Below are 19,642 nucleotides of genomic sequence, written 5' to 3'. Positions count from 1 at the left end.
CCCGGAAGGAGTCTGTTCCATTGTGTCCTTTCAGTTGGAGAGACTCAGTGAAAGTTGCGCTATATGCAAAGTCTGAGTCCCGCGGAGCCGCGGCTTCGTTCCACCTCAAGCCGCAATGCGACCATTCGACAGTCCGTGCATCATCTCAGTGTGCGCAAATCGATCATAAAGCAAGGATACCTCGTCAAATCGCCTCCCCTAAAAGCGTCGGGCGGCGGCGGGTTGAGAGTATGCGATAGACTAGTGCTACATCAATACGCAGAATCCCATATTTATTTATTTATTTAGAGATGGAGAAAGCGCTGGTGCGTTTTGCAAAGAGATTTCGAAGACAAAATCAGTTTGATGTACTACAAGGACGAGAAGGCTTATCGAGCGAAAAAACCCTGTTTGGGCGTGATTGCCGTCGATGAAGCGACTGATTGCTATCCGGATGCAATTCGACACAAAAAGCACACATATGGCTGGTGCATCAAATTGCCTCAAAGGACATATTATCTAATCACTGATTCGCAGTACGTCAACAGTCTAGAAAAATAATAGTAAATTAGTCTTCCGGATTTTTAGTTTTGAAATGAATCGCTGGTTTCAATGCGTCATAGCTTCAGTTCCTCACCTCTCCAAGCGTAAAGTCGTATCAGAGAACGAGCCATATGTTGTTGACGAAGATACGAGCGAATTGCTTGGTGAAGGTGATAGCTCGGACGATGACGATGATTATGTACAAATTAGGAAAGACGCAAGGGAATTTTGAGTGCACGCTCTTCCGGGTTCACTGCTGTTAGCGCGCGTCGCGTTTTGTTCTTTTCGATGGATTTTACCGCGCCCGTCGTGTATTCTAAGCTTTCTTTGAGCTCAAGTCTTTTTCTGTGCTTTGTTCTTGCTCTACTGTTTGTCGGATCTCTCTACATTTGGCACTCGCCGCATCCGAGGTGGAACCCCTCGAAAAAAAAACGATCATAGTCGAATAATTTTTACAGAAATCATCCCGAGACAATTAAGAAACGATTTGCAGGCATCTTAGTATCGATCGTCGCATCGATTACAATTCTATGGGCCGCGAGCAGCGAAGATAGAGAAGATGTACGTCCGGAAGGGGGCGGGGTGGAGAGCCTAAGAGCCAAATATTTCTCTTAGGGATTTCCTTTGTACTGGCGGCTTGGAATCAAGCTCGAAGGCCTCGTTCCGGCGGTGTTCTATCCTTTGATTCTAACTATGGTCAAGAGAACAAATTTTAATTAAAAAGTTTGTTATTTATTGTTTTTCTATTTAGGTTCTTTTTCTTGGACCTTTAGTGATGATAATAGCTGATGGAGATCTTTGTAAGTATATACAAGCTTTTAATTAATTAATTTATTAATTAATGCAGTGAATACTAAACATTTTTAGATTCCTGTTTGGAGAACAGTTCTCATAAACATGTGCTGTGGTGGCGAAATTTTTTTATAGTAACTGGCAGATTTTTTTGATTTAAATAACGTCTCTGTCTTAGGCTCCTCTTAGCGAGGAATTTGTTTTTCGATCTTGTATGTTGACACTACTTGTGCCTCACTTTGGACAGAACTGGTCCGTTATTATATGTCCATTATTTTTTGGCGTTGGTAAGAAGTACTCGCTCAAATCTGTATCATCAAGTGACTGAGAGTGTTTTTTGTCATGCAGCTCATCTGCATCATGTGAGAGAGCAACTGAGGCTAAAAGAAAACCGTCCTCCAGTTCACGTCATATGGATGAATGCTTGTAATTAATCTATTTCCTTTACGCTATAATCCTAGCTTGTTTGTATGCGTAGTTTTTCAATTTTTTTATACGTCCGTCTTCGGGGCTTACTCAGCCCGGCTCTTTATCAGAACAGGTCAGTACAATTGGGCAGATGATATTTGTCAATGGAACTTTACTACAGGGCATCTCGTTGCGCCGTTCGTCTGTCACTCCTTTTGCAATTTTATGGGATTTCCCGATTTCGGACGAATATTTGAACTTCCGCGAGTTCGAGGCAAAAGAAGCCCAATCGCTTTATAATTTTAATTCGATAATATTGATTTCTAGGTTTTCTTCTCGCGGCGACGTACGTTGCGGGCGCTACGGGATTTTTTCTGCTTCTCGATTCCCTGACGAAACCCGAGCTGTTCGCGTAAAATATTCGGAATTCTATGAATTAAATCAATTAATATCAAACGTGTCGGTTCGCGGGCTTGCACATGGCTTTCGCTCGAAAGCGGTCCAATCCTTTCGGTCCTATCACTCCGCAGCAGCTCAAAACGTTTATCGGATTCAAGGAGGCGGCGAGCGCGTCCGAACTCAAGCTCGTTTACGGTAAAATCGACAATCGGGCTCGAGGATTTCGCGCCGCGAGTCCCCGGGGGGGCCCCCCTCCTCTTCTTTAGAGAGAACGCAGCAGTGTCTCCTTCGAGCGGCGCGACGACCTGCTACGAAGCCTCGAGCGGGCATTTGCCGAGTATGCGAGCGCGATAAAGCGGAAAACGCGCGATGCGCGTTCTGCGACAAGACGGCGTGCCGAAATTGCGTTCGACTTTGCTGCGCGTGCGGAGAAATCTACTGCAGTACGTGTTCGACGATAAAGTAAGAGAATCGATTTTTTTTCTTTCGTCATCGTGACGTCAGTTTTTCTATAAAAGTTACGACGAAAGAGACGATCGGGTCTTTTGCTTGAACTGCGCGTTGATGACGTCGACGTGACGTCACGCGACGATTTTCAGGACTTTTCGCCTTTTATGCACAGCTTGCATCTCCAATGACCTAAAGGTAGATTAGAAGTTATATATAATATTGTAAATCGGTACTGTACTGCTTTGAAAAAAATCATTCTTACCGTCTGGTGGCTTATCCATGGGCGGATTGAGACAGTACATGTGGTAGCCGCGATCGCAGTCATCGCAAAATAAGAGCTTGTCCTATATACCACAGAAACATGACTAATCTGTCCCCCCAAAAAATCTGATTACTGACGTCATTATCCGACGTTCCGCATATTCCACACGATTTGCACTCGATGCATTGCCAGCGATAGTTCATAACAGCTGCAAGCAGACTGGGCGTAAATTTGAGACAAGTAGGATGACCTAAGATCATCATAACGAAAAACAGGGAAAAACTCTCAAATGCATTTACCTGATCTTCCACAATCCGCGCACGATATGAGAAGTTCAGATCGACCCGTTTTCTTATTCATCATCGAATCGCCCAAGCAGAAATCGCAATAGTCGTTGGGCACGGCAAAACGCGACTGCTGTTGGTGCTGCGACTGCTGCTGCGTCGACAGCTGCCTCGACTCCAAGTGATGATGGTGATGATGATGATGATGATCTCCCACTGAAAAAAAGGGTACAGATGACGCGTACTAAATTTATATAAAGACCGTACCTTCTTGTCTTCTTCCTTGCATGTTGTATCGAGGCTTCGAACGAGTCGGACGTATGGGAAGGGACTACAGGCAATCGTGCTCGACTATTCAAACCCCCAAAGGGAGGTCGACGTCACCTTTCGCTTCGAATCCTTCTTCGCAAAATACGTCTCGTCTTCGCTGGAGTCGTCCACTTCGCCAACGTCAAAATTATCATCAATATCAGACTCCTTTATTATTATTATTAATTTTTTTTGAATTTTTTTGAGTAGTGCGATTATGTGCGCTGCGCCTCGCTTTCGCCTTCTCACCTGCGCTCTCTCCTCGTCGCTCGTCATGTCCGCTGCAGCGGCTCGGCTCAAATCGGCGGCGCGTTTCTTTGCTTCTCGTTCCGGCAACAGTCCTCCCTCCGACGGCACTTCCGGCTTTTTGTAGTCGTATATGCTCTTCTCGTTCGACTTTTTCGGTCGGAAACGCCACTTTTGTTCTGGGTAGCTGAACACCTGGAGAAATAGTATTCGTGCACCCGGAAGTGGTTTGGTTTTCTGCGACGACTTGGCCTTTTCTTCGTCCGGGATGTCTTTCCGATGGGCTTCGGTACAAATTTCCGGGAATTTGCAACGCTCCTGTCTGCGAATCGAAGAAGGGTCTTCGTCTCTTGCGGTCTCGCGCCAGCTGTGCGTTGTAGGCGGCCGCCTGCTCCACCAAATCGCGATACGTGTCGCTAGAAGCAATACTGGAGTGCGTGGCGCGTCCAAACCGAAGGAAATACCTTTGACAAAAGGAGACAACGGCGTCCATAGCGAAAGTCTAACGCACGCTAAAGTCGACAACCATGAAGTAAGTTCGCCTCGTTCTCTCTTCTTTTTCTCCACTCTGACACGCTTAGACTCAACATCGACGGGCTCCTAGTATACTTTCCATACGATTACATCTATCCGGAGCAGTATTCGTACATGCTCGAGCTGAAAAGAGGATTGGACGCCAAAGTGAGGAAATTTTTCTTTGGAAATTTGATTTTTCTCTATTTGCGTACAAGGGTCACTGTGTCCTCGAAATGCCGTCGGGAACGGGAAAGACGGTCACGCTTCTCTCTCTCGTGATCGCATACCAAAAAGTCAAAAAAATCGAATTATTAAATTTTCGATTTTTGAGAAATTTTGACTTAGGCAAATCCGGCCATTTTGTCCAAGTTGATCTATTGCTCTCGAACCGTACCGGAAATCGAAAAGGTTTTGGAAGAGATGAAAATTCTGATGGAATACTACGAAAAGGAGACGGGCACTCCGGCCAAGTTGCTCGCACTGGGACTGAGCTCTCGAAAGAATCTCTGCATTCATCCAGAAGTAAGCACAGCAAATAATATAAGCATCAATCTTAGATGTCTATAAGGTTAGTGGACATCGAGATGGGCGGGTCGTTGACAGTCGATGTCACAGTTTGACCGCTTCGTTTGTTCGCGAGAGTCGCCAGCAAGATTCGTCTGTAGATGTCTGTCAGTTTTATGAAGTTTGTGTTTCTATTTCATGGTTAATGGCCTTTGGGTTCTCCTAATCGATAATCTAGGGTTTTGAATCGCGTGGAAAGGATGAACTTCTGCCACCTGGTGTTTACAATTTGGTACGGTAAAAATGTTGAACGAGAATTCGTTTGAGTACAAATTAAATTACAGGATGATTTGAAAGAGTTTGGTCGTAAGAAGGGGTTTTGTCCCTACTTCTTAGCCCGATATTCTGTAAGAGCTGTGTGCTCCTTTTTATTAATTAATTAATTAATTAAGTACCTGATTTTTAATTCCGTCTTTTAGATGTCACATGCCAATGTTATCGTTTATAGCTACTACTATCTTCTTGATCCAAAAATTGCCAATTTGGTTTCTAAGGAATTGCCCAAAGCTTCGGTTGTCATATTCGACGAGGCTCATAATATCGGCAATGCCACGAAATCGAGACAAGAGCAGCCGCATATTTACGTATCAAAATTCTAGATAACGTCTGCATTGAAAGTCTAAGCGTCAACATTAGCCGACGAACATTGGACAGCTGCTCTACGAATATCGAAGCTCTATCAAGACACATTCACAAGTAGTAGTACAACCGCTTGAGGTACAAGAATCCCTAAGGAAGAGCAATAACTAGATTGAAGGAGAGGGATGCCGAACGCTTGCGTCAAGAATACCAACGCCTCGTTCAAGGTAAAAATAGGAAGTCTAATCTAATGAATGAGACCAATGCGACGCATTCCTAGGATTGAGGGAAGCTCAAGTGGCTCGAGCTACAGATGTTCACATGGCTAATCCAGGTAATGCTATTGATGTGGCACTGATAGTATATGCACTATAGAGTCTTCTTATAGTCTTACCAGATGACCTTCTTCAAGGTGGAATCTCCCTCTCACTATAGTATAAACGCGCGTAATTCGTTTCTACCCCCGTTAGAGGCTGTTCCCGGAAATATTCGCACTGCTGAACATTTTATTGGATTCATGAAGCGTTTGATTGAATACTTGAAAGTCTGACGAAACGACATAGTCTAATATAGGTATGTAGGACTTTTATTATTTTTTCTTTAGGGTCGATTGAGAGTGCAGCACGTTTCGTCTGAAACGCCGGCGTCTTTTCTCCAGCACATTCATCAGACTGTGTGCATCGACAAGAAGCCTCTCAGGTGCCGCCTACGTTTGTGATGACATGGGAGAATCGTTATTTATTATTCTATTGCTAGATTTTGCTCGGAGCGTCTGCGTTCACTTCTGCGTACACTCGAACTTCCGGAAATTGGAAATTTCTCCGGTTTGACGTTATTGGCTAATTTTGCGACGTTGGTTAGCACCTATTCAAAAGGTGACTCACCAATGAGTTGCAAAGCAAAACAACTGATATTTTCCTTAGGATTTAGTTTGATTATTGAGCCTTTCGATGATCGAACTCCAAGCATTCCTAACCCTAAACTATATTTAACGTAGGGAGAACAGTAATCCATTGGCAATATGAATACTTCGATTTTTTTTAGCTGCATGGATGCTTCTATTTCTATTAAGCCAGTTTTTGACAGATTTCAGTCAGTCATTGTTACCTCTGGGGTTAGTCAAGTTATGTGCTAATAGGGGTTAAAGTCATTTTATATTGCGTTTTCTTTAGACTCTTTCTCCCTTGGAAATGTATCCTAAAATTTTGGATTTTCGACCTGTTACTATGGCGACGTTTACCATGACTCTATCTCGTCCTTGTCTGTGTCCTCTTGTGAGAACATTTAAATGGAGTGGTTTTGTTGTAAATTCATCCTTTGACTCAGATTGTGAGCCGAGGAAATGATCAGGTAGCCATGACATCAAAATTCGAATCAAGAGAAGATATGGGTACGCAGGGCACAAAACGTCAGCATTTTTCTAATTCTTTTGTTCCATCAGCCGTAATTCGAAATTATGGAAATCTGCTGGTGGAAATGGCAACGTGCGTTCCGGACGGCGTTGTGGCTTTCTTTCCCAGCTACTTATATATGGTATAAGATTTTGACTGAGATTGCGACAGACGCGGAATTTTCTCCCTAGGAAAACACCGTAGCTGTTTGGTCAGATCAGGTAGAGAGAGAGAGAGTGACCCTGTTGAATGGGATGTAGTCTTATCTCTATGATACCGCAGGGCATCATTAGTCAAATTCAACGAAAGAAGCTTCTCTTTGTCGAAACGCAAGATGCAGCCGAAACGAGCGTAGCGTTGGAAAATTACCACAAGGCGTGCGAGAACGGACGCGGTGCCATACTCCTGTCCGTTGCAAGGGGCAAAGTGTCGGAAGGAATCGATTTTGGTATGAGAAGGAGAACGATTTGGGGCGAAGACATTTTTTCTTTTACGTTTTCGTGTGTAGATCATCAGTACGGGAGGGCTGTGATTATGTTCGGAATTCCGTACGTCTACACGCAGAGTCGCATATTGAAGGCGCGACTCGACTATTTGAGGGACCAGTTTCAGATACGAGAGAACGATTTTTTGACGTTTGACGCGATGAGAAATGCGGCTCAAGTAAGTCGGGGCCAGGGATTTCGTCGTCTCCCTAGGGGTGAATGTTTATCAGTGCGTGGGTCGTGCCATTCGAGGAAAAACGGATTACGGTATCATGTTATTTGCAGACAAGGTAGTAAAGCAGATCAGACGGATCCGGTTCATTCTTATGTGCGTCATTGATTTAGAGATATTCCAGGCTAGACAAGAAGGGCAAGCTACCAAAGTGGATACAGGTAAGACGGATATCTTGGCAATGTTTCCTCTCACTGGCGCGTCTGAAGGAGCATTTAAGAGATTCCGTCTGCAATTTATCAGTGGATGAAGCAGTTATGGTGAGACGGAACCCCCTTGCCAGATTTCGCACTACGTAGACGCTCTCTCTTTTTGCAGATCAGCAAGCGCTTTTTGCGCCAGATGGCTCAGCCTTTCAGACCGGTACGGTACGGTAGAAGTCAATGCATACACGCACAGCATAGCAAACATTAGGTGTCCCCTATAAAAAAAGTCCTCCCTTAGAGGTTTTCTAAAAAATCATTAGGGAGGCGCCCCTTATAACGATGTATCCGCTATTAAATCTTAAGTCTAGTTCTAACCAAGTCTATCACAGGAGGATCAAATTGGAATGTCTTTATTAACAATGGAACAAGTCGCGCAACAAGAACGAAAGAGGCTGGAAACGGATGCACAGTCTGCTATCCTCCCTATGGAGGTTTCCTAAGCTGGGTTAGGTTATTACGATGTCAGTACTTTTCTCCCATCATAAGCAAGACGAGACTCGTCCAACCCGTGAAGGGATGCGTTCCCATGCCGACTCCCGTGACGTCGTTATAACTCTCCCACACGTAACCCGTCGACTGATATTGACGAAATATATTCTTTATCAGATTATCTCTCAGTTCTTCGTAGATCGCTTTGGCTTTCTTCTGGTGAGGCCCCTTTGCGGAACCGTAGTGATGCAACGAGCGAACGGCCAAATAATTCATATTAATCCATATGGCACCTCTCCAATACGGCTTGTCATGCTCCGTATTCGCCTTCTGATAAAATCGACTATTGGCGGCAAGCGAACGAAGTCCATATCGCGTCCACAGCAAATTCGTCGATTTCAATTTATCAAGCAATATACCCAATTTGGGCGAATTGACGGGAAGAATCTTCATCAGCATGGGAAAAAGACTGACATAACCAAAATCAGGGACAAAACGCTCACTCGTCGCTTCAAGCACCTGTCGCTCATAAACCGTAACATAGTCGTCATCCTCCGTCAATTTATACGTGGCCTTGAGCGAAACCTTGGGAGAATGAAGCCCATAGTCGCAATAGGCGCCGTCCTTCTCCGACCAATGCAGTTCATCCAGGAGACGAATATCGGTCAATTTCCTATGCGTTTCCGCGTAGAAACGCGCGTCCGAATTCTCGACGGCGCGCGCGACGTTCGTCATGACGCGCGCGGCGAGCGCGAGCCAACAGCGCAAGTCGAGATGCCGTTCGACGTCGCACGGATGCGTCGAACGCGGATAGTCGTCCAAGCCGGACATGAGCGTCTTGGGATTCAATTCGCCGATCGTCGACTCGTTGCGACCCTTCCAGTAGTACGACGTCGCACGACGACCCGCCTGCGTCGAGTTGAACCAGTGAAACCACGCGCGCAAACGCGGAAAAATCGACGTCAGAAAATCGCGTCCGTTCTCGCGCGCGCGCAAATCGTCGAGCATCGACTCGAGCGCGAGAAAGAACGTTGGCGGATTCGCGTTTTCCGCGTGCTGGACGACGAATTCGTCCGGTACGCGACTCAACGCTTCGTGGCCGAGTATCTGCTCGCGCGGTATCCAACCGTCGACGTTCATCAAATCGAGCCAGTGAGCGATGACGTCGACGGTGATAAGGGGGTCCCACTTTTGAATGACCAATTGATGGAAACCCTCGTCCCAGAGGAAACCGCGCGGAAAGAAGGATCGCGACGGGACGGCCGTGTAGAGCGACGCCGGCCAATAGTCGACCGGCGAGCTGAGCGATTGCGACGTCACTTTCGATCGACCGTAGAAGTAGCCGATTCCGCCGACGAGATTGCTGAATACGCTTCGAGCGAAGTCGATTTGCGACGGTTTGAAGCCTTTCGCTTGGAGTTGGAATTTCGTCTCGAATTCCTTATTGAATAGCGACTTTCGTTTTTTCATTTCGACCGTGTACGCGTCGTCGGTGGGCGGATTGCAGTCTTCCGGCGCCATGACGACGTCGTACTGAAACGGGAATTCCGTTGTGATTTGATAGACGACTAAATTGTGGGGACCCCCCTTCGCTCCGAAAAAAGGAGTAGCAGGCAGAACGAGCAATTTAGCCGCTTTATCCTTCGGATGACGCGCCGCCTTCAGCTGAAGATCGACGTAATCGTGAAGATCGCTAATGCGTTCGACGCGAGCGGCCATGTAATCGAATCGAACGCACGTATTCGTCGGAAAATGCAACGACATGTTTCCGCCGAGTCCGTCGACCCGCAACAAATCCGTTTTGCTACCCTGAGCCAAAATGGGCTTCAACGCCTCGTCGCCTTCATTGTACACATAAAACATGAGTGCGAAGCCACTCGGCGGTTTCGTCGTCTTGCCGCCCGTCGCGCGACCCGAAACGCGCGCCGTCCAACCGACGCCGCCACCTCCGGGACATTCATATTTTAAAAAACTCGTCTGAAGCCCGTATGTTCGTTCGTAAATATCCTGGATGCCGAACGATTTCCCGTCGTGATACGACCAACCGTATTTGGTCAGTCGATCCTCGTGTCGGCACAGGTGGCGGATGTTGCGTCGTCCGATGTTCGTCGTCAGATATTGGATCCACATGAGACCGAAGACGGACGATTTGGGCTCGCGCGCGCGCATGCCGAAGTACACGTGTGGCCGGTAACTGCCCCACGTCATCGTCGGGTCCCGGAGGTGATTTGCTACCAGTTTCGCGTTTGTTGCCGCCGGCGCTTCGTGCGGGACGTTTACGTGCGTCTTTTGCGTCCATACGATGGCGACGGCGGCGGCGAGCGTTCCTAATAGAAGTGCGATCGGCATTTTGCTCCGGCTCGACGACGATGCGACGCTGTTTCGTTTCGTTTCCTTGGGCATTTCTTTTGGAGCAGTTTTACTCGAAGCATCCGCCTCTCGACGCTTTTCCATTTCCTAGGAAACGCGAGCGTTGTTCGACACGCGTATAGAGCTATCCGGGATGGGACTTATCCGGGATAGCCGAGTGACGCGCTCTCTTTCATTCATCCTTCGAACTTCCTCTCCTCCATGCGTCGATCGAACGAGTTTCAGCCGTTTGGCACGCAACGATCGTGGCCCGACGGGAGCGCTGTCAAACATTGGGAAACGAACGAGCAGAATCGCATCTCTATTCGCGATCTCTCTCCATCTCTTCCGAATTGCGTAAAAAACAAAAGAAAAGTAGATATTCCAAACCACAGCCTTTTTAGACTGTCGTTGGCCTCGTTCTAGCCAAAGAAGCGCCGCGATCCTTTCCTGACAAGAAAAGTACAACACGGGAGCACCACGTGACGTTCTAATCTAATTTAATTTTTGCGCTATAGATCCGGGACAATTCCGTTGCCTTCTCGCCTTCACCATCCGGGATTCCTCAACCGATTACATCAATGTTACCCTATGGGGAAGTCAGGGATTCGTAGAGCGAACCAGTTCCACATTTCGAATCAACGACGTTGGTAAGAAAGCATTGCCAATAAATATACAGTATATATATATATATTTATATTTTCTCATTTTCGCTTTTCAGTTCAAATTGATAATTGCAGAGTACAGTTGAAGCCGAACGACGAGTCGGAGGCGCGCTATCGCGTCTTTACGCCGTCGCTCTATCATATTCACGTCAGCGAAAATAGTTCGAGTATTCGTACGTACTACGGGCGAGACTACGGGGAGCTGCTGGCCATGGGTCACGTGGCCATACGCGAAAGCGACGGATTTTTGAGTCTGCAAGAGATTATTGACAACGCTCAGCATCTTCGAGGACAACTCGTCTCATTTATGGCCGTTGTTAAACATGTACGTAAGAAATATCCAAAAGATTTAATAATAATAATAATATTATACGAGACTTATATATAATAGGTTGGTAAAGTGGATAAGTTTACGTCAAAGGCTGGAAAAGACGTGACGCGTTGTGAGATCAGGATGTTTGACGACACGTGTCCCATGCTCAGTCTCATGCTGTATGAAATAATAGTGTTTCTAGAAGGGCACGAGAGCGGTTTCTTTGCAGGTGGGATCAAGAGGCAATTCATCTGGCTCAGGGTTGGACTTCTAAGGAAAATGGTATTTTATGTTATCTGAACTTCTTTTGATATTCTATTGGGTTCTTCTAGTGCTGGAAGTAACCGATGCCAAAATCAGTTTTGACGAGTATCGTCAACGTGTCACGTCTACTTATTCATCCAAGACTGTGATCATCACCAATCCGGGTCAGTTAACGTGAACTATATCTTTCTGCTGCTTTGCATCTTTTTTTTTTGCTAGACTCTAGACGAGCTCACGCGCTCTTTCGCTTTGCTCAGAGCGTAGAAATTCCCGACGACGAGGAGGAAGAGACGTCGCGTTCATTCCAAACTTCGTTCAAAGAGAAAGATGTCGACTGTATGAAATAGATTCTAAGTTACATCGATTCATGTGATTTTGCAGTGAAAAATATCGACAGTGTCGTTCGACTTGGAGAATGGTCCAAGAAACTCTCGCGCGGCCAGCAAGAAACGGCAATATCGTTCGGATGCATCACATATTCGAATTTGGACAATGCCGTCTTCTATCAATGGTACAGAAGATATTTGAGCTGTCGCTTAAATTTTCTACTTGTCTCAGTTCTCTGTGTAAGAGAAAGGCGGACGACGAGCATCGCGTCTGCATCAACACCCAGTGCTCTGGCTACCGGGGAGCCACGTATGTTCAAGCGGAATTCAACTTTCTCGTCACTCTCTCAGACGAAACGGGAAGTTTGAATTGTCGTATGAAGAGCCCGATTGCTGATCAGCTTCTGGGACTTTCCGTAAGAGAAATACAAAAGCGATTTTAATTAATTATATCGATTTTAGCCTGTGGCTTTCGCATCGGCGGAAGACTTGAATTTGTCTCAATTGAAATGGAAATTTCAGCTCGAATGGATGAAAGTATATCTGCAGGTAAAATAATAATTTTAATTAATTAATAAATAGGCAGCCTGTTCTTTAGGTTAGCTGCACGTCGCAAAATCGTCTAATGGCTCGCATTCTCGGTTGCTTTCCAGCGGACCCAGCCGAAATGAAAGCAATATAATCGTACACGTGCATCGCGTCCCCTCCCCCGCGTTTGTCTTGGTTACGTTCGATACTCGATATCAATGAGAAAAAATGGTCACCACAGCGATCTCGTCGGGTTTTACCCTCGTCGACTTCACGATACCGACGCGCGAGACGCCAATGGTGCATCCGATAGCCGAAGCACCGAAACACCAGCAAACCTACGGCGTAAGCGCATCCGGGAAAGACGTCGTGCATCCAAGCGCTTAGAGGTGCCTCGTAGAAAGAAGTTGACGCCGCTTTCTTCGATCCTAACTGTCCCGAAGGACAGCATATACTTCAGGAGTGTGTAACGCCTTCGTCTCGCGGACGTACATCGAATTAAGCCCACGCCCCCTTCGCTTTTTTAGCCCCAAAACGACGATTCCTCAACTTTTTGCGATTATGAGACAGTGGGTGCCTCAAATACAGAAGAACATGGTCACGCTAGCGAACGAGGTAGAACGAACGATCGAGATTTCGAAGAAGAAAAAAAGTGACGTAGGTACATCTACGTAGGTGTTGCGTCGAGGAGCTCACATCGAAGATCGAGACAGTCTCACGGATCACACGTTGCTACACTATGCCTGCAAATCGGCTGCATGTAAGTCCGAGAAGAATAACTAAATTTTAAAAATTTCAAATTTTTTAAGGCGGTGTCGGTGACGAGGAATCGGCTGCACAATTGGTCTCCTTTTTAATTGAGAAGGTTTTTGGGAGCAATGTAATAGTAGTTAATTGATTTAATTTTAAGTTGTTTTTTTTTCATTCAAGGGTGCTAGCGTGGCTTCCGTGTGTCAGTGGACCAGCATGGGTCCACTTCACTACGCCGCCTATTTCAATTCCTCCAAAGTAATCGAAGCACTCGTGAAAATTGATCGAGGAAGACGTACTCGAATATCTCTGCATTGATAAGGCTATTTTAGTAATAATTCATGCAGGGATTAATGATCAGTGCGTGGAATTTAATAAGGGCACGGCTCTTCATATTGCTGCCGAGGGCCTGTGTAAAAGCGCTGCGGAAAGTCTGATTGCATTGGGAGCAGATGCTAGTTTAAAAGACGAGCGTCAGTTGCTTCCGTGGCAGTGTGTTCCATCAGATGTTACGCCAGAGCAGCAGGAAACGGCTGACCAATTGAGAGAGTTCTTGCGTAATGCAGCAGGCAAGAGGGAAAAGAAAAAAGTAAGGCATGGGAAAATATTGACGAGGATTTAATTGTCTCAATTTAGCAACGAGATGAAGCCGATGCGGTCGCTTTTTTGGCTTCAAAGGATTTAAAATTGGGCGATCGAGTGATAGTTGGAGGAACAAAGGTGAGAAAAGCTTAATTAAGAGAATTTTATTTTTATCGAGATAATTGGTTCAGTACGGAACTCTTCAATTTTGCGGCGAAACAAAATTTGCACCTGGACGTTGGGTTGGCATTGAGCTCGAAGAAGCTGTGGGTAAAAACGACGGAGGTGTAGAAGGAGTCTATTATTTCAGATGCAAGAAGAACTACGGTTAATTAATTAAACTAGTCATCGATTTCTAATTTTCGTTTATTTATTAATTAAGGTCTCTTTGCACCCGTTTCCAAAATTGCCAAGGCTCCGCAGGGGTCGATTGTTAAGAAGACGCCTCCTTCGTCTCCCCATAAGTCGCCAGTAAAGTCGGCTTCCATTTCGCCGGTGAAGGCGGCTACGGCGACAGCGACGTCACCAACGAAGAGTGGGAACGTCGACGAGAGTGATTCCGGGGACGGGAGCGACTTGAAAGTGGGAGATTATGTCTTGGTGGGGGGATCCAAAATCGGCACGGTGCGATTTATTGGAAACACACAATTTGCTTCGGGGTGAATTATATTCTGTAGCTTATCAATCCCATTTGCACGTCTCTCGTTTTTTTAGTACGTGGTTTGGAGTCGAATTTAATCAAGCTATTGGAAAAAATGACGGAACCGTTGGCCAAGATAGATATTTCACGTGTCCACCAAAGCACGGCATCTTTGCCCCTCCAAGCAAAGTCGTAAAGTAATGACAAATGACGCGGAATAATTACGATAGACTATGTTGATTTTTTTCTTTGCTAATAGGGCTCCCAGTTTGCCAAAGAATTTCCCGCGCTCTACGGGAACTCCTATTTCGAAACCTAATCCTCCTCCTCCATCAGCTCCTGCCCCTGGAACAATACCTGGTGGCCTAACTGAGGCATGTCTTGCTTTAGCAGCGTGACCTAGTGTCCTTATTTACGTTTATTTAGGGAACGCTTGTGTACTTTAATGGGGAAATAGGCACGTTACGTTTTGTTGGTACAACAGAGTTTGCTGATGGAATTTGGCTCGGGGTCGAGCTGAGGAAGCCATGTGAGATTTTATGATAAGATTTTTGTTCAATTAATTAACTTGATTTGTAGCCGGAAAGAATGACGGCTCTGTGAAGGGAAAACGATATTTTACTTGGTAAGAATTTGTCATGAAGCAAGTTTAATTAATATTTATTTTGTGTCATAATAGTAAACCCAATTATGGAATTCTCGTTCGACCAAATCGAGTCACCGTGCGAGGAATCAATGCCTCGCGGTTGCTGACGGACGATAAATGAATGAACGAATAATAATAAATTTTGTGTTATTTTATCTGGCTTAATACGGGATTCTTTAACGCGCGTTTCTGCGGAAAAAACGTCGCCGTTATGCCCCAAACGAAAGCCAAAGGACGGAAAAGACCGGCCGGAAAGAAAGCGAAGAAGACGGTAAAGCTTGAACCAAAGGCAGAAGTCGTCGAGGAAGACGTGCGAGCAGAAGAAGAAGAGGAAGAGACTCAGCAGCCGAAAAGAAAGCGAGAGAAGACAGAAGCGGGTTAGCAAGAAAGAAAAACTCACGCAAATAAAGCAACGGAGCTCTTCTGTTCTCTTCTAGAAGCGGAAGAGGACTACGTTCGAAGTCGACATTGCCCCTATCTCGATACAATAAACCGGTTCGAAAATTCGTCGAATGTCCATTTTAGGAGAACGATCGCATTTTTTAATTAAGACTTGTCTTGGATTTCGATTTTGAGAAATTGTGCTCCGTTTCGCTTTCGCATCTCAACGTCTACGCGTGTTTGGTGTGCGGAAAATATTTTCAGGGTAAGAGTCGAAAAAAGTCTGCGGGATTTTTTGATAAGCTTTTGTTCGAAGGTCGAGGGAAACACTCGCATGCCTATACTCACAGCGTTCAATTGAGTCATCACGTCTTTCTCAATCTCCACACGCTCAAGGTAGAGATGTACTACTCTAGCTCTATAGTGAAATAGTTAAAATAATATTTATTTAGTTCTATTGTCTTCCTGACAATTATGAAGTCATTGATCCGTCATTGGAAGACATTAAGGTAGCAGATTCTTCTTCTGTGGATTTGCATCGATTTTTACGATTACCATAACCCTAGTATGTTTTGAATCCAACGTTTTCGGAGGAGGACATCACTCATCTTGACGACAAGAAAAAGACTCGCGCATTAGATGGATCTACCTATCTTCCAGGTACGAAAAACGGAGATGAAGTTAGAGGAATACCTTGACTCCATTTTCTAGGATTGGTTGGATTAAATAATATCAAAGCAAATGACTATATGAACGTTGTACTACAGGTGAGACTATGACCTGCCAATTTCGTTTGATATTGAGTCATTGACTATTTCTTAGGCTTTGGTTCACGTTCTTCCCCTCAGAAATTTCTTTCTTCGCGAGCAAAACTATTCTGGTATAAAACGTCCTCCTGGTGATCAAACTTTTATGCTTGGTACAGTTGGAAGAATCTCGTCTTTGGTCTCAAGATTTTTTTCTGTGTAGTCCAACGATTCGGCGAACTATTCCGAAAGCTTTGGAACCCGAGAAATTTCAAGAGCCACGTGAGTCCCCACGAAATGTGCCAGGCGGTCGTGAAAGCGAGCAAGAAACAATTTCAATTTATCCAGCAAGGCAGGACGACAAAAAAACGAAAACGAAAAAAAGCTTTTCACCGCAAATGACGTTGAAATATATTTAGGCAATCCCATCGATTTTCTCCAGTGGCTTCTCAACACTCTTCACCGCGCCTTAGGCGGAACAAAGAAGAAAGGAAGCAGTAAGGTTCTTTAATTGATAGCCCGTTCACAAACAAGGGACTGACCCACTGGGTCTCTTAATTAAGTGAACGGGCTGTTAACAACTCTCCTATTGCGCTCATATATTCGTTAAGGTGTCATTTATAAAGCGTTTCAAGGCATGATGAGGGTCCATAGCCGAAAATTGCCGCCTCCGTCTGAGGTAGGAAGCTGACTAGACTAAAACAGATTCTAAGTAGTGGCTGCCTTGGGGGTTCTCGACTTTTTAATTAATTGAAAAGGGGGATGGTGTGCGACTTAGAAGTCTTTTTTTTTTCTTGTAGAATGATGACGAGTATCGTAGGTTGCTTCAGCAGAAGGAATTTCAAGGCAAAGAGACTCTTTGTTTTGCGTTGAATTATTTATATATGCTTTTTATTTAGAGTCTTCGACGGAGACCCCCTTCGTGTTTCTCACTCTCGATCTTCCGCCTGCGCCTCTCTTTCAGGTTCGTTTCGTCGTGTCGCGAATTTCGTTCTTTTGTTGACGTCTTTTTTTTTTGAAATTCAAGGATGAATTTGAGAAGAATATTATTCCGCAGGTCCCTCTCATCGATCTTCTAGCGAAATTCGACGGGACCACCCAACGCGTGCGTACCTCTCTTTCTCTTAGGGGGGGGGGGCGAAAAGTATTAATTCCTTTCGTGTTTTACAGGAATACCAAACGTACAAGGACTCGTACATGAAACGCTTTGAATTGGTCGAACTCCCGCCGTACCTAATTCTCTGCATAAGAGTAAGTCGCTACTCCTCGGAGTCCCTCCCCCTTTACCACCCTTAACGTCCTCACGCACGAGCGCAAAAGCAAACACACGTGTTCGCGCGAAGGACGCCGCATGGAAGCGATCGCTATCTTGATGCGTGTAAAGTATAGGAAGTCAGTTCAACCCCACCCAAAGTTGTTTTACGACGCGAAAGTAAACGTTTCCTCTATCTTTCAGTCTTCCCTAACTCGTAGAAAGAGAGTCGGCTTTTTATGTCTCTAGCAGCTAGTATAGGCTCTAGGCGACTCTGCGACACAAAGCGTACTGTAAATATGGAAGCACCAGTTTCCCATCCCGTAAACGATAATCTTTACCGTTGCCAAGACTCCATGTCTGGAAGCGAGTTTGCGACCCACGAGATCTGATGCATTATACATGTGGGGACGTCTGTCGGCGTTTTTCGCACACTTAGTCGGTTTGACTGTCAGTCAGCGTGCATATAGACAATTTCCTGGCGTCAATCAAACGTTTTTCTTCTCGCGCACACTGAAAATGAGTTACTGAAATATGCCACCCAGGCGATAAAAGCGGAACGTTGACTTTTTCCTCCTTCACGAGGCTTCCATAGATATATATGCTCACACTGTACTTTCGTACAATATGTGCATATTCGTAGAAGCAGCTGAAGCAACATTGCTGACCTTTTGATTTTTCTCACGCAGCGATTTACCAAGAATAGTTTCTTCGTCGAAAAGAATCCAACCATCGTCAACTTTCCCCTGTAGGATTCTCCCTCCCAGCGCGCTCTCGCTATAAGTCCCTCCTCTATTTCTCCCCGTAGAGAAATCGATATGGCCGAGTATTTATCGAGCGATCCGGCCGTGCAAGATCGTTATCCGCACACGACCTATCGTCTCGTCGCAAACATCGTTCACGACGGAAAACCGAGTGAGAGAAACATAAATCGATAATAGATACACCAGCATAGCGAACTCCTCTTCTTTTCCTCACACAGAGCCTGGTCAGGGGACCTACCGCACGCATAATAGACATCCAGTACGGTCGCGCGGTTTCTCTCATTAGGTTGATGGATCGACTAATGGATTTCCTTTCTTCTGCCTCAGGGCACGGGCCAGTGGTTCGAGTTGCAAGACTTGCACGTCACCGATCTCCTGCCGCAAATGATTACGCTCACCGAATCGCTCATTCAAGTAATTATCTTTTCATTTTTTATTACATACATATTATATAGGAATATCGGTCTGATCGGCTTTTTACTTTACAGTTCTACGAGCTGAAGGTCGACGAGGCCGAGGTGTCAGCCTCGTAAAAATAAGGTGCGACTAATTTTCGTAAAATATACACGTGCGCGTTTCTCGGTCCGTCCGTGACATTTCCGGGTCTGTAACCCTCCGCGAAGTCGACTAGGTTTGCGGTCGGCATTTTCGTCCACTAGACGCGGAAATAGGCGGGAGATAGTGTCTAGGCGCGCACTCGATCGTCGACGCTTTCGTCTGAATGAAATTCGCCGGCAACGCGACGGCGGTCAGACTTCGTTGACGCTCGTCGTTCCCGATCGCTTTTCCCGCACTTTCCTTTCTCTTATCTAGCCGGTATCTCGAGCATAAAACGGGGGGCGGTGCCCAGCGCAGAGGCGCTTGTTTAGTAGATCGTTTAGCGCCGCTAGCGCTGCTGCTGCCACTGGTGCGCGGGCGGGCGGCAGTCGGCTTTTCTTTCCACGCCGCGGAAGCGGCTAACCGAAGAATAGGAGCGGCGGGAGCGGAGACGCGTCGCGCGGCGACCGACTCCTCCCACATCGGTGGCAGAGGAGTTGTCGATAGATAAAACACTTCGGCGGTATCGTTCCACGACACCGATTTCTTTTTCTTGTTCTTATCGCTGAACGATCGACTCTTTGACATCGGACGTTGCGTAGTCGCGAACGATTCTTCGTCGTCTTCGTCGCTAACATAGGGAACTTTGGTTAGGTGTTCCTGAGTCATTCGGAGGAGTACGGCGCGCGGTAGCGTAGGTAGATTGTACGGCGACGGAGCGACGGCGAGCGTTGATCCCTCGTCAATCATCTCCTCGTATCGACTAAGATCCTAAAGGACTTCTATTGGGCTCTTATTATCGTTCGCGGGTGCGCGTGTGCAGCG

General features: G+C 46.0%; 7 protein-coding genes across 7 annotated transcripts; 5 read left to right on the top strand and 2 right to left on the bottom strand.

Annotated features, from left to right (window-relative positions):
* Window positions 1–663: 663 nt before the first annotated feature.
* On the top strand, window positions 664–2,178 carry LOC136189436 (CAAX prenyl protease 2-like). The gene is made up of 10 exons (XM_065977384.1): window positions 664–932; window positions 981–1,083; window positions 1,138–1,218; window positions 1,274–1,322; window positions 1,390–1,448; window positions 1,493–1,601; window positions 1,663–1,740; window positions 1,793–1,855; window positions 1,904–1,996; window positions 2,050–2,178. The coding sequence occupies exons 1-10, from the start codon at window positions 811–813 to the stop codon at window positions 2,136–2,138; spliced, it is 846 nt and encodes a 281-aa protein (XP_065833456.1). The 5' UTR covers window positions 664–810; the 3' UTR covers window positions 2,139–2,178.
* A 406-nt stretch (window positions 2,179–2,584) lies between these two features.
* Window positions 2,585–4,183, bottom strand: LOC136189435 (zinc finger protein ubi-d4-like). The gene is made up of 9 exons (XM_065977383.1): window positions 4,137–4,183; window positions 3,920–4,088; window positions 3,676–3,867; window positions 3,502–3,594; window positions 3,385–3,448; window positions 3,133–3,333; window positions 2,971–3,083; window positions 2,834–2,915; window positions 2,585–2,760 (listed from the first exon to the last, which is right to left on the bottom strand). The coding sequence occupies exons 1-9, from the start codon at window positions 4,163–4,165 to the stop codon at window positions 2,717–2,719; spliced, it is 987 nt and encodes a 328-aa protein (XP_065833455.1). The 5' UTR covers window positions 4,166–4,183; the 3' UTR covers window positions 2,585–2,716.
* Window positions 4,048–8,255, top strand: LOC136189430 (general transcription and DNA repair factor IIH helicase subunit XPD-like). The gene is made up of 28 exons (XM_065977377.1): window positions 4,048–4,204; window positions 4,254–4,353; window positions 4,404–4,481; window positions 4,534–4,710; window positions 4,757–4,873; window positions 4,931–4,984; window positions 5,037–5,099; window positions 5,172–5,295; window positions 5,352–5,448; window positions 5,503–5,558; window positions 5,612–5,665; window positions 5,720–5,743; window positions 5,802–5,875; window positions 5,936–6,030; window positions 6,088–6,206; window positions 6,255–6,324; window positions 6,376–6,445; window positions 6,504–6,605; window positions 6,658–6,721; window positions 6,773–6,864; window positions 6,914–6,943; window positions 7,005–7,170; window positions 7,231–7,385; window positions 7,438–7,497; window positions 7,553–7,600; window positions 7,649–7,699; window positions 7,758–7,802; window positions 7,975–8,255. Exons 1-28 carry the CDS (start codon window positions 4,200–4,202, stop codon window positions 8,083–8,085), a joined length of 2,301 nt encoding a protein of 766 aa, XP_065833449.1. The 5' UTR covers window positions 4,048–4,199; the 3' UTR covers window positions 8,086–8,255.
* Window positions 7,980–10,599, bottom strand: LOC136189429 (mannosyl-oligosaccharide glucosidase-like). Its single transcript, XM_065977376.1, has one exon. The coding sequence runs from the start codon at window positions 10,526–10,528 to the stop codon at window positions 8,108–8,110; it is 2,421 nt and encodes an 806-aa protein (XP_065833448.1). The 5' UTR covers window positions 10,529–10,599; the 3' UTR covers window positions 7,980–8,107.
* On the top strand, window positions 8,304–12,749 carry LOC136189434 (meiosis-specific with OB domain-containing protein-like). The gene is made up of 12 exons (XM_065977382.1): window positions 8,304–10,780; window positions 10,828–10,885; window positions 10,942–11,073; window positions 11,145–11,413; window positions 11,480–11,580; window positions 11,631–11,683; window positions 11,734–11,829; window positions 11,885–12,001; window positions 12,047–12,176; window positions 12,224–12,407; window positions 12,454–12,540; window positions 12,590–12,749. Exons 1-12 carry the CDS (start codon window positions 10,646–10,648, stop codon window positions 12,671–12,673), a joined length of 1,446 nt encoding a protein of 481 aa, XP_065833454.1. The 5' UTR covers window positions 8,304–10,645; the 3' UTR covers window positions 12,674–12,749.
* On the top strand, window positions 12,742–15,304 carry LOC136189432 (CAP-Gly domain-containing linker protein 4-like). The gene is made up of 15 exons (XM_065977380.1): window positions 12,742–12,864; window positions 12,920–12,981; window positions 13,047–13,134; window positions 13,195–13,279; window positions 13,329–13,384; window positions 13,450–13,564; window positions 13,617–13,858; window positions 13,906–13,989; window positions 14,043–14,178; window positions 14,234–14,510; window positions 14,566–14,688; window positions 14,751–14,865; window positions 14,918–15,020; window positions 15,071–15,116; window positions 15,171–15,304. The coding sequence occupies exons 1-15, from the start codon at window positions 12,748–12,750 to the stop codon at window positions 15,256–15,258; spliced, it is 1,737 nt and encodes a 578-aa protein (XP_065833452.1). The 5' UTR covers window positions 12,742–12,747; the 3' UTR covers window positions 15,259–15,304.
* LOC136189433 (ubiquitin carboxyl-terminal hydrolase 39-like) lies at window positions 15,246–18,925 on the top strand. The gene is made up of 20 exons (XM_065977381.1): window positions 15,246–15,514; window positions 15,575–15,632; window positions 15,689–15,783; window positions 15,835–15,914; window positions 15,971–16,027; window positions 16,085–16,178; window positions 16,230–16,285; window positions 16,341–16,437; window positions 16,488–16,616; window positions 16,684–16,761; window positions 16,876–16,943; window positions 17,065–17,110; window positions 17,164–17,228; window positions 17,292–17,369; window positions 17,435–17,515; window positions 18,206–18,264; window positions 18,325–18,431; window positions 18,499–18,539; window positions 18,608–18,694; window positions 18,769–18,925. The coding sequence occupies exons 1-20, from the start codon at window positions 15,349–15,351 to the stop codon at window positions 18,811–18,813; spliced, it is 1,587 nt and encodes a 528-aa protein (XP_065833453.1). The 5' UTR covers window positions 15,246–15,348; the 3' UTR covers window positions 18,814–18,925.
* The last annotated feature ends 717 nt before the right edge of the window (window positions 18,926–19,642 follow it).

Source organism: Oscarella lobularis, chromosome 7, assembly GCF_947507565.1.
Source record: "Oscarella lobularis chromosome 7, ooOscLobu1.1, whole genome shotgun sequence".
NCBI classification, from domain to species: Eukaryota; Metazoa; Porifera; class Homoscleromorpha; order Homosclerophorida; family Oscarellidae; genus Oscarella; species Oscarella lobularis.
This window is presented reverse-complemented; position numbering and strand designations above follow the sequence as displayed.